The following is a 12,598-nucleotide window of genomic DNA, read 5'->3' as shown; positions in this document are numbered from 1 at the left end:
TTATCATTTTAGGGTGTTTTTTGCAGCAGAAGAAATCAGTGTGTGTGGTCTATCTACATTGTTAATTCGAATTTTTATCCCTTTTTCTAGTTGAAGAGAGTAAATCTCAGAGATTAAGTCACTTGACAAAACTCACAATTCTAGTGAGAGGAGGCAAGAGAATTCAGAGGCAGTTCTGTACCATAGTACTTCTCATTTGTGCTGTTAATTTATAAACTATATTCATAAACTGCCTTTATCAAAAAGAAAAATTTGCCTTCACAGGTGCTGTATATTGGTTTTGGAACACTAGACAGGGCTCCTCAAAGATCTCAGAGAATCAAAAGCATTTATTATTCTGGCCCAGTGTTTTCACTGGAGAAGTCCTTATACCGTAACAGGAAGGAATGACTTTCCTCTATGTCATGTGTTCTTGTTCCTTTCTCTTCTCACCTTATGTCTGCCCTGGTTGATTTGATTTCTACCTACATGTTATGACAAAGCCCACCTCTGTTCCTCTAGCCCAATGTGCATTCCTGAGCTTCAGGGTAATAGAGCTAATTTTTTGACAGACCTTTCTTCCCAGATGTCATGGGGTATTTTGACATACTGAAAGTTGAACTAATTTTATCCTGACTTTCTTCTATTTCTGTGTTACCTATCCCTGTAAAAGGTATCACCAAATTACCCAGTCTTGACACCTAGGAATGATTCTGTCATATTATCTCTCTTCCCACTGCACCAAGGCCTATCAGCAACCTTTCCTTCATATCCACACCCACTGCCACTATATAACTCAGACTTTTCTTATTTAGACAGCAATGTTCATCTATATTTTTTTCTCTGATGGTTAAATTAACTTATTTGGTAGTCTACATATAACTACATCCCTTTATCAAAGATCATTGTGGATATAACCTGGACATTCTAGAGCATTTTTAAAAGGCGAAAGTTCAGCTTTTTAACTAATTTTAGAAGTAAGTTATTTATGACATCTCAGAACTGATCACAACAGTGGTGTGTCATGATATAAAAGTTGCAAACAGCTTATTTGTTGCTGTGTTAAACTGTAACCAGCTTAGGCAGGGAAAAATAGTTTATGACCCCCCCTGCCTTACCTGTTTTCATTTTCTAGTGAAAAATTAATTCTATGGTAAGATGTAATGGTATATGTAAAGCAAAATTACTTTCACAGTGGGGATATAAATGGTTTATCTTTACACATTAAAATTAGTTGTAAAATTCATTTACTGAAAAATATTTCCTGTACCAGCCAGCCTCCAAAAAGAAAAAAAAAAAAAAAAATATTGTTGCTTTGCATCAATATTCACTATGGATTTAATTAGATAACCCACCACAAACTGAATTTGTTATGATAAAGGCAAATAAAGAGTAATTTTGATTTTAAAATTTTAGCATCACTTAAGCTATAACTCAAGATAGCAGTATTTATAAACTGATAATAAATTATTACCTTCAAAATTGAGGGAATTTTAACTATTGGTGGCAGAATTTAAACTACTGATAAATTTGCCAGATAATATGTGGCAGCCAAATGTCTTGGTAAAACACTAACTAGAATTCTCTGGTAAGCAGCGGTTTTTGTTTATGAATACCAGATTTTAGTAACTGTTAATATTTTACGTAGTAGTCCTACTCATGATGAAAGCATATGAAATTGTTTGCCTTCAACTTATGGTAACAGGGAAGCCATAAGACATCTAGAGATATCCATTGCAAGAACATATGTGCAATTTTCAGTCTGAAAAGCATGAGTTGTATTAGGAATTTTCCAGGCAAAGAGGGCAAGGGATAAATGGTTTCAGCAGTGGGAATAGCATTGTGCAAAGACATATAGTAGTAAGAAAGAGAAAAAGAAAGGGAGGAAATGAGAGAGGAAGAGGGAGAGAATGAATGAATTCATATGATGATATTAGCATTGCAAGTATCATGAGTGGCAAAAGAAGAAATTAGAGAAGGCCACAGGGGGAAGATCTACCATGACCTTGAATGCCATGCTAGGTAGTTTGGGTTTTATCCTGATGGTAATGCACAGCCATTGGAGGACTTTAAGTATGATCAGATTTGACTACTAAAAGACTGCTCTGGCTTTTGTCTGGAGAGTAGACTGAGAGACAACAGGAGTGAAAGCGAGGAAACTGATTAAGCCACTGTTGGTGCTACTCTAGGGGAGAGGTCATGGTGTCCTGATGTTTTGTCTGACTTTAATGAAAAGTGGGAACTTTATAGTTTACAGAAAATGGACGAGTAGAGACATAGCATGGTCAAGTTCAGTTTGTGATGTTTTGAATTTGAGGTTCCAGTGAAGCATGCAGGTAGTGGTGAATATCTGGTTGATAGTTAGATGTGCAGGTTCATAGCTTAGGAGTCTGAGCTGAGAATACAAATCTGGGAATCATCTGATAATTGAATCTGTGGAAATCAAATCTCATAAGAAGAGCATGAAAGCAAAGCAGACCCAGGCTGGAAATTAGAAGAATGTGGTATATAAGGGGTGTCTGTGAGGGAATGAACTTGAAGGAGATAGAAAGTGTATTCACAGAGGAAGAAGGGAAACCTCAGAGTGATGTCATGGAAGCCAAAGGAAGAATGGTTTTCAGGATAAGATTGTCTCAATTTCTGCAAACACATCTTATGACATCACTAAAGAAAAAAGGTCCATTCAATTAGTAAGTAGGACAGTGTCTCAGAGATTGTGATCAGAGCATGAGCAGGGAGGAAGCCAGACTGCAGGGATTTAGCGAGTAATTGGGAGGGAAGGGAAAGAAGATGGTGAGGGTTGGAAACTCCTTTTTAAGGAGAATGGTAGTGAGGAGAGAGGAGAAGACTGTCTCTGGACATACACTTTTGAATGGTAGAGGCTTAAAGAAGGGACAAATCAACAACTCAGGTCCCTGCATTCCTAGGGCTTTTCCATAGCCCTCAGTCCTTCATTTATTAATCCAACAAATATTTGAGCACCTTGTACTGTCAGAGATACTGCAGTGAGTAAAACAGACAAAAATCCCTTGAAGATTGTACATTCTAGAGAAAGAAACAGATATTAAATGATATGTGTCTGTGTAGTTGTGTGTGTGCATGTAATTGTGTTGTGTGTGTGTATGTATGTGTATGTAAATGTATTTACTGGCAAGTACAAGGAGAAAAATAAAACGAGGGATAGGCAGTTTCAAAGTGGAGAGGTTGGTATTTTAGATAGCAATGGGAAACTTTCAATGAGGGTGGCTTTTAAGTGAAGGTCTGAAGGAGATGAGGGGTGAGTCGTATAGCTATCTGGGGGAAGAACATTCTAAGCAGAGTAAATGCAAAATTCCCTGAGGTAGGGAAGTGTGCTTGATGTTTCTGAAGGCCGGTGAGGAGGATAGTCCTCATCTTTCTTGAGCTCACAGTGGCATTTGGCATTCGGCATTCTTTATTCCCCTCTGCTTTTGGAAGTATTCTTTGCCTTTGGAGACCAGTATTCTGGAGGGAATGACCTGGTCTGGTTTTGGCCTTCTCCATTTCTTTCACTGATATCTTCTCTTCTTGCCTTTTAATCTTTTTTCCCCTAGGGATCTTTCATTGGTCTCTTTTTTCCCCTGCACACACTGTGTATTGCCAAATTGCATTCTTAAACTGTGCTTCTGACTGCTTAGCAGACATCACAACTTGTAAATCACAAGGGGACCAAATATCTAACGTTTGACGTCTGAATAGTTTATTGCCCTACCTCCCCTCTGCCCTTACAAGGCCCTAATTCTTACCTCCCCTTCTTTTCTCATATCCATTTATCACTAAACTACTCAAATTGTTGCTTAGTCATCTATGACTCTTATCCCTCACCCTCCACTTCTGGTCTCATTTTCTGTCCTCATGCTCCAGGCTTGAGCGACACCCCTGCCATGGTAAACATGCTTCAGACCTTGTGTCCTTGTACATGCTATACCTCACGTCTAGAATGTTCTTCTCACCTTTCAAGAGCAAGCTCAAATGTTACCTACTCTATGGAATAGTTTCTCCTCATCCCCTGTCAAGTTAATGATGTCCTCCATTGTATACATAGCTCTTCTAAGCCCCACAGTGATGTAATGATGAGTATCTTGCTAGTCTGTAAGCTTCTTGAAGGCCACAGCTAAGTCTTATTAATCAGCATACCTAGTGTTTTCCTGTATTTCCCTGTATTGGGCACATAGCAAAGAGAGTAGACAGATGGATGAATTTGGACTAAAGGATACTGCATTAAACCATGTTGAATGTGAAGGGAAAGAATTAAAAGTTCCTAAGATACATATGCCTTCATCAGTAGTGTTCATACATTATATGCGGGATAGTAGCATCTTTGATAGCAACTGGAATTGATGTTTTGTTTGCTTGAATCCTGAGGGCTTTCATTCTACTCAGGGTTGGAACAGTAGCAGACAGTCCTGTTGGCAGGCAGTCATAGGCCCCACCTAATGAGTGCCTGTGGCAGGCTGAACTTCATTGTTGTCTAGGGTGAGAATAAAGAACAGCTGCTTTAGATCAAACTTAAAACTTTAATTACATAAATACAGCATTTATTGTAGGTGTTTAGTTTGAATAGCAGTGTTCTTTTCTGCTAGTTTTAGTTTCTACATTTAGAAACCTTTTTTCTTGTTGAGGGTATTTTAATTACCGATACAAATTTATCATGAGATATGAGAGAAAAATTAAGCAAGTGAGATATTTAAAGAAGTTAAAAAAATGCTCTTCCGTACACTTACAATATAGAGATTCTGGGATAGCAAAGAAGCTGAAAATTGAGGGGAAGGAGAAACGAGATTAAAAAAAATTATGCAGATCTCAAAAGGTTAAATGTAAAGGCTTTCATTAGTTTAGCAAAATGTATCTTCCTCATTTGGCAAGATGCTTTGAAAGGAATAATCAAATAAAAATAATGATTGAGTCTGTGAAATAAGTACTATTTTGACAGAAATTGTTTGTCTTGAGATTTTAATGTTTAAAAACAAATCTCCTTGTTCTCTTAATTTTCCTTTTTTTAGACCATTGCCCCAATTTTATAAGGCTCTTGTGAATCTCTAAAGCATTTTAAGAATATTTATGAGTTTTAATGAGCATAGTTCACTTTCTTCAAGTAGCTACGCAGGACGAGTGGTCATTTATACTGGTTATAGAAAAGAATTGATCACTGTTCTATTCATGTTATAGTGTTGTTAGTACATTTTGACACATGGAGAAATATTGTGGCTGGAAATACAACAAATTAAGTGGGGTAGTTAAAGGGGGAAAAAAGTATAACTTTTATATAAATAAAAATTTTCAAAACATGGACTAGCATAGCTTCTTCTGCCAAACTGAGAGGCCATTTATGCTGTTTGCGAGGAGAGGGTGCAAGTAACTTACAGTGCGGGCTCTTAGAATGAGCAGAAGCTTGGATGGGTGAGGTAGAGACAAGTGGAATCAAATTGCAGTTGAAACCCATGAAAGGTGAGACTTGTAGTGACTTTAGGAGGCTGGTGATACTCTAAATGTAGAGGCTCACGTGATAAATTGAAGTTCTAACACACAGAAAAATGCTGTGTGTTTATGCCCTTTGACACCTAAGGTGGGATATTGTTTCTTTGCAGTCAATTTTCTGGGTAAATAGTTTCTGAACATTTTCTCAACCTTTCATATGCTCAATTTTATTAGTGTTTAGTGGAGTACTCCTTTAAACTGTTTTGAACTTGTACTAAAACATGGAATAAGGTGAACAAATGACATTATCTAATTATAATGCTCTTGCCTTCTTGAAGATTAGCTTCTTAAAAAATTTTGTTATGTGAACCTAAAGTGCCCCAAGGTGGTTTTGCCTTGGTGTTCTGATCTTTTTCTGACTCACCCACTTGAGCTTTCCTTTTATAAGGGCTAGTGAGCATAACAGGTGACAGATACTGTCGGACGTGCATTCCTCTTGCCAGTATGTGAGTGAGCATGTTTGGAAAGCAGGGCGAGTTGACACATTGGCCTAAAGCTTTTTGGAATCTAGGAAGAGTGTGAGGTGGAATGCCAGCATGCTCTTTGATACAGCAGCTCAATTTTTCCTCACACAGAGTGCACATGAATGTGAGTTTGCTTTTCAGTATCTTAATTCTGAGCAGGCAAAATGCACTTCTGGAAGTGTTTAATGTCTACAAGAATGCCCGGTGCTGTCCTTGTTTTGCATCATGTAAAACATGAAAGGGTCACAGTGGGCTTTTTCTCTGAATTGAAGCACTGTGTTACTCTATTTTCTTGAGAAACAGTTTTACATAATGTGACAGGTACATGGGTTAATGCAATGCTGAAATGATGAAGTCTATTTAGGTGTTATTGTCTAAAGTACAATTATTTGAAGTACTCTCCATTAGCTCTATAATAATAAAGGCTGAATTTAAATACACATGGAGATTTGCCATTATCTCTTTACTTTTCTCCATGCTTACCTCTCAGTCTTCTCAATTTTGTACATTAACCTCCAGTCACGTTAAACTCCCTTAGAAACTGACACCTCACTAAACATGAAACATACACGCGCATGTGTGTGTGTGTATCACAGTGTCACTTTTTAGGTCTCCTTCAGGAGATGCACTTCCTCTGCATCCCTGTAGTTACCTCCTCTGCTCTCACCTTCACCAAATCTGGGCTCCCACTCTGTAGCTCTGGGTTCCTGTGTGTGCTGTACTTCTCCCTTCACAACACTTACTGTGTGGCTTTGTTAAAGTTGTGCTGAGTGTGCTCTTCAGTAGAGTGAATTGAAACAGAAGCCATCAGTCTTATTCACAAATGTATTCCTGGTGTCTAGCACAGATTCTGTCATGTAATAGCTTATCTGTCAATCTATTTTAGTTTTTAAATGATAATTCTTACTATTCTCTATTTTGTTTTCAAAGATTCTCCAGATTGAGGACAAAAGGGACCATGCTGAGAAGCCAATCACTCTTGCAAGGCAGGAAGATCCCAAAAAGCCAAATGACCTTTCTAGTTCCACTTCAGATGCCAAAATAGGAGAAAGTGATAGACAGCCAAAAGAAAGCTTTTTTCAGTTTCTTGGTAACTTATTCAATATCTCAGGAAAATCATCTCTTGGTGAAGCTAAGCAATCTTCTCTCAAAGATGAACGTGATAAAACTGAGAAGGATTTACAGAATCCTGTTGACCTTCATGAGAAAGGGATCAAAAGGGAGAGTGGCATTTTCAGTGGCTCCCTGGGAACCCAAGCACTTGCAACAGAAGAAAAAGAGTCCAACTCAGCTGAACTCTCAGATGCCTTTTCTGTGGGTACAACACAAGACAGTGAACAAGAAACCAGAGATTTGCTAAAGTAAGTTTAAAATTTAATTGAATCCAAAATTTGAGCTTTCGGACCTAGCTTTTGAGCCTAAATTCCAATCCTATTAATTGAGGGGATTTGAAAAAGTATCCTATAATGTCTATATTAGGAGGTAAAAAAAATTGTATGATTCTGTGTACCATATAGGTAATCTGGGGCCTTTTGAGCTATTTTAGGGGGTGGTACTAATACCTTTTAGGTACTAAATTTGTTGGAGAACAAGATTTATTTCTAACTTAAGACTTCCTTGAATGGGACTGTTTGCTATTGTCTGAATTCCTCCTTTATTAGGACCAGCTATATGTTCAATATGTGCATTTTAGGAACCAAAATGGTGCTATGGTTTGTATTCTATCAATATTTTTTCTTTGTGGAATTTAATTAAAGAGGTTAAGAAAAGCAATTAAATTGACTCTATTCATGAAACTAGCTTTATGAACCTTTTACACAGCTCAAAGAAACTAAAATCTCATATGAATTTAAGGAGCATTTCACCACCCTTTATTTCGTTCTTTGATTGACAGACTCAATTGAGCTAGAAGGAATATTTTCTACCAAAGAAATATTTATGTGTGTTGAGTTCATTCATAACACTCATAACATAAGAGTGTTCATTCATAAATAATAAGGTTCTGTTTTATTAATTTTAATTTTACTTCTACCTGAAAACTTATGTGAAGAGGTCATCAATAATACTGTAGTCAAATATAGATGATAACTTATAGTTATGAAGTACTCTGTAGTTTCAAAGATCTTCCTGTGGGTGCTGTTAATTCTTCATAGCAAGCTTGTAATATGTAGGCCCAGATACATCTTACGGTTGTGAGAACTAAGACTGAAATAGATTAGAGTTTGCCTATCAAGAGTGATGTGGTGGAGCTTGCTCTACCAGATGTTAAAATGTACTGATAAAGCTACGGTATTTAAAACAATGTCATACTGGAGTAATATCTTCTAGACATTTAAATGGAACAAAATAGACAGCCTGAAAATAGACTGTCTGGTATATGTGATTTGAACATTTGAATGTGATGGCATGTGTACTCTTGTAGAAAGGAGGAATTGGGAAAATTGGTAGAAAAAAATAAAAGGCAGATACTTTTCTCATTTTTATTTCAAAATAAATTGAGAGTAACTGTTAAAAAACAAAAAAATTAAATGCAGCTATATGAATTATTTTGGTGAGAAATGACTTTCTAAGCATAATAGCAATGGAAGGTATAGGGAAAGAGATGGTAGATTAGATTACTCCCAATTTGCAAACTCCTTTATGTCAAATAACATTAGACAATGATAAATTCAAATGGAAAATGGGAAATTATGTGCACAAAATATGACAAAATGACAGATAAACAATTTAGACACTAACTAACCAATAGCAAAAAAGGCAAAAAACATAAACAAATCATTCAAATAAAAGAAATACAAACTAATAAGTGAAAAAAGTTTTTTACTAGCAATCAAGGAAATACTAACTAAAGTGAGACAACTTTTTTCTATTAAGTTGATAACAGTAATAATAAATGGCAGTATCCTGAGTGAGTCAGAGTTGATAAGGCTGACACTCATGTACACTGCTTGGAGTGGGAGTGTAATTTGGTAGCATGTTTCAGGGATTCAGCTGGCAGTATGTGTCAAGAACCTTAAAGTTTGTAGATTATTTCTGATGATGTACAAATGTGTTTATTGAAACATTATTTATAGGAGCATGTATTTGGAAATAAATATCCAACAGCAGAAGTGGCTAAATTGTGGTGCTTCTGTAATATAGAATTGTCTAAAGCAGTGCTATTGAAAGTATGGTCCTTGGAGCAGCAGTGTTACCATTACCTAGGAACTCATTAGAAATACAGATTATCTGATTCAGACCCACTGAATGAGAATCTCTGGGAGTAGGGCCCAGCACTCTTCTAACAACTTCTCTGGGTGACATTTTTGCATGCTTACATTTGAAACCCAGTGTTCTAAAACAACTTAAAATGATGGCGATCTTGAGGCTGTTATATGGAAATTGGGTAGAATGGAAAGTTTGTGTTTTTTCTCCTTTGGTTTTGATTAGTTTGGTTATGTTTGGTACTGGACAACAGAAAATGAAAAAGGACACTGTACCTCGTATTTCTCATTAGTAAAGCCCTCCTTGTTAGTAGAATAATTGTTTAAGACAATTCTCCAGAACCACTTCAGCAAAGAAAGGTGATTCTTGATTTAGGAGGAAAGGAAAACACCACTGGACTTCCACTTTGAGATACAGGCTTCCTCCAGGCCTAGTTTTGGAAATTCCACAGATTATAAGGCATAGAATTACAGTTTCAGTAATTTAATGTTGACAGTTGTCAATTTGTTAAAAAATTATAATTTAAAATTTGAATACCATTTTGGTAATATTTTATTTTGACAGTATGATTAAGGACTGCTCACAACTGATTTTAGAGGTTATTTAAATAATATGTCTGAATAATTACTTAATAATAATTTTGAGAATGCATTCTAAGTATTAAGGCTGTTTTGGTTCTATGATATAAATTTAAAGCAAGGATATATTTAATTTTTTTGATTAAGATAATGAGAATATTTTAAATATAAAATACTATTTAAAATGAAGAACCTATACTTTTGAAATTACTAGATTTCAGTGTCACATATAAAAGTTTAATTTTATTGGTTAATGGACACGAATAATGAGTATGTTTTATATTGATAAATATGCTAATTACACTGATTTGATCATCACATACTGTACACAACACTGGTAGTCAACTCTGTACCCCAGAAATATGTATAATCAATTATGTTTCAGTTAATAGATTTAAAAAAAACATTTTTTTATGTAGGAAGGAGTGACTTAAGTGAAGGTCTTGCATTGCTTTTCTCATGAATAAATGCCCCTACTTTTTTGTCTTTGTTAGTCTTGATAATCAGGATGTATTGAATGAAAATGGTTAATGGCTTAATTCAGACAAGTTAATAAAATAACCTGTGCTGTAGAACACTGCCCATTACTATATTACCAAATATATTTTTTGTGTTTACCATTAATACAGTTTTCAAAATCTAGACAAGCTATTATGTATTATTCGAAGTGAATTTTAAAAGATCCTCACCCAAAGACATTGTAAATGACTTTATCTTCAGTTAATTACAAAAATAATAATAAAGAGCTTTGTTATTGTTTTTATATACAGTCGCAAATTCATTGCAAATATTATTTTTAATATCCAGAAAACCTTTAAGAAAACCCATTTGTTAACAATTTTTTGAATGTTTTCTTTACGTTAACTCATGCTTATGGTATAATTTATATAGGAAGCTAGTTTGTAGGTTAAATTTTAAAAAAATATTCTGTTATAATTCATATATTTTCACAGGTTCATATCCATCATAATGAGAAGCTCTACTGTCAAACCTCTCTTGTAACTTTTTTTTTTTTAATTTGCTGGTTTTGCATCTTTTTTTCCCCATAGAAAAGTTAAAAGCCTTCCCTGTTGTGAGAGAAGATATTCTTAACTATGTAATTTGAAAGGAAATGTATCTTATTGCTGTAAAAGTAGCTTAGTCATATTTTCCTAAAAGTTAATTAGATGCTTTTGCTAGTTATTTTCAGGCTGCTATTATAGGATATTCTTTGAAGAGTGACACAAGTCTTTGGTTGACCTTTGTAGTATCAAGTGTATCAAATTTATCCAGAGTCAGCCATGTGTAGTACTTACAGGCTTGATAAACTTTCAAATGATGAACATGATGAGTAGTTATGTTTTGGGCTGAAATCTATAAAACCTTTTCAGATATAACCTTCAGTGTTGACATTTCTAGATATTTTGTTTTTTTCTTACTATTATTTGGATTACACACCTTTGGTATATAGGATAAACTATAGATCCCATGTATAATTACATAATACATGATATTAATATTCTTTTTTCTTTGTTCAGCTGTGAAAGTATACCTTTTTAATTTTTCATCTTCAGCTTATTTTTAAAATTATATGGTGTTGGAATTTCTATTTACTAGGAAAAAATTAAAGGACAATTTTATATTCTTAATATTATCCAATTATGGTGACTCAACTGTAACCTGTGAAAAAATGATGTAGAAAATAGACAATGTTGGTATGATTAACCTTTGAAAAAGTGGGAGTATAGCTCGTCAGTACCTGAAGGGACTAATTATAATACTTGAAGCTAAGCTTGCAGCTTTGATGTTCAATGCTTTAAACATGATAGTATAATTGTTTAGTATAAAGAATGCATATTTTAATTATAAGTATGTAACATTTCCATCCTAGGTGTTACAGGACATTATCTAGTTAAAAATTTAAACTAGTCCATTATAAATCAATTTAATCATTTTAGTAGAAAATACTCAGAAAGCCCTAAAAAAATGTAGTTTTGGGGTCTTTCCCTAAGAACCCCCAAACTGCCAAAAGACATTACTATAGTGAGTTGAAATTTAGTGGACTTTTCTCTGTGATTTATTTGATTAGAAGTCCTTTTAGACCAAAATTTGCATTGATGCAGGATAAAATGTGTTGAGGTGTGGTTAGGAGAGAGTTAGTAGTAAGAGGACCTGAATAAAATCTTTATCCTTATCTCCTTTTTCCTATTTCTTTTGAAATCATGAATATTTCTTTGGGTATTTCTTTCTTAAGAACTATTTTGGTGATCTTTTGGAAAAAAACATTGCAGTCTGTTCACAATAGATTTTAGGTCTTAAACATTAAAACTTTGATAGAAAAAAACTTCTTGTAATTATTTCAGACTTCTGGATATGTTCCTCTGAAAGGCTGTTGTATTTTCTGAATAATTTATGTATTTTGATATGGGATTTCACCAATAACATTAATTTACCTACATGTATTTTTCTTTTCTTGCATATTTTCATAGATAGGTTGCCTTATCCAACTTATGTCTTTGTTCATGTCTTTGATCTAGCCTAAAACTCAGGTAGCAGCTAAAACTACTTTTTCAAAGGAAAGTTTTTCTCTACTCATCTCCTTTAGCTGCATAGTAAAAATAAATGAATATAACGAGCACAATTGTTTACAGTAGTGGTATATTAGGATTTTAGGGGCCATCAATTATATAGATTGAAATAAATTATTTCAGCTAAAATTCAAGAAGTATGTAAAAAGCACAATTGATGAAGTTTTATATGTCAAAGAAGTTTTACTTTGTTTTACCATTTGAACAAATCTAACATTCTTAATGTGACTGCTTTAAAGTTGGGTATAAAAATGTATTTTTTTAGATATTAGAATACTGATAATGGGATTTCTTATTCATATGGATTCCC

The 12,598-nt window shown here is 34.6% G+C and overlaps 1 protein-coding gene across 1 annotated transcript in view; it reads left to right on the top strand.

Annotated features, from left to right (window-relative positions):
• CRYBG3 (crystallin beta-gamma domain containing 3) overlaps window positions 1-12,598 on the top strand; it is a 105,254-nt gene that overhangs the window by 25,290 nt on the left and 67,366 nt on the right. Inside the window, exon 3 of the mRNA XM_063094384.1 lies at window positions 6,870-7,300. Within this exon, the coding sequence (XP_062950454.1) occupies window positions 6,870-7,300 (431 nt within the window). The remainder of the gene's footprint in view (window positions 1-6,869; window positions 7,301-12,598) is intronic.

This window comes from Cynocephalus volans, chromosome 1 (genome assembly GCF_027409185.1).
Source record: "Cynocephalus volans isolate mCynVol1 chromosome 1, mCynVol1.pri, whole genome shotgun sequence".
Taxonomy (NCBI): Eukaryota; Metazoa; Chordata; class Mammalia; order Dermoptera; family Cynocephalidae; genus Cynocephalus; species Cynocephalus volans.
The sequence above is the reverse complement of the archived record's forward strand: the minus strand, read 5'-3'. Positions and strand labels throughout refer to the sequence as shown.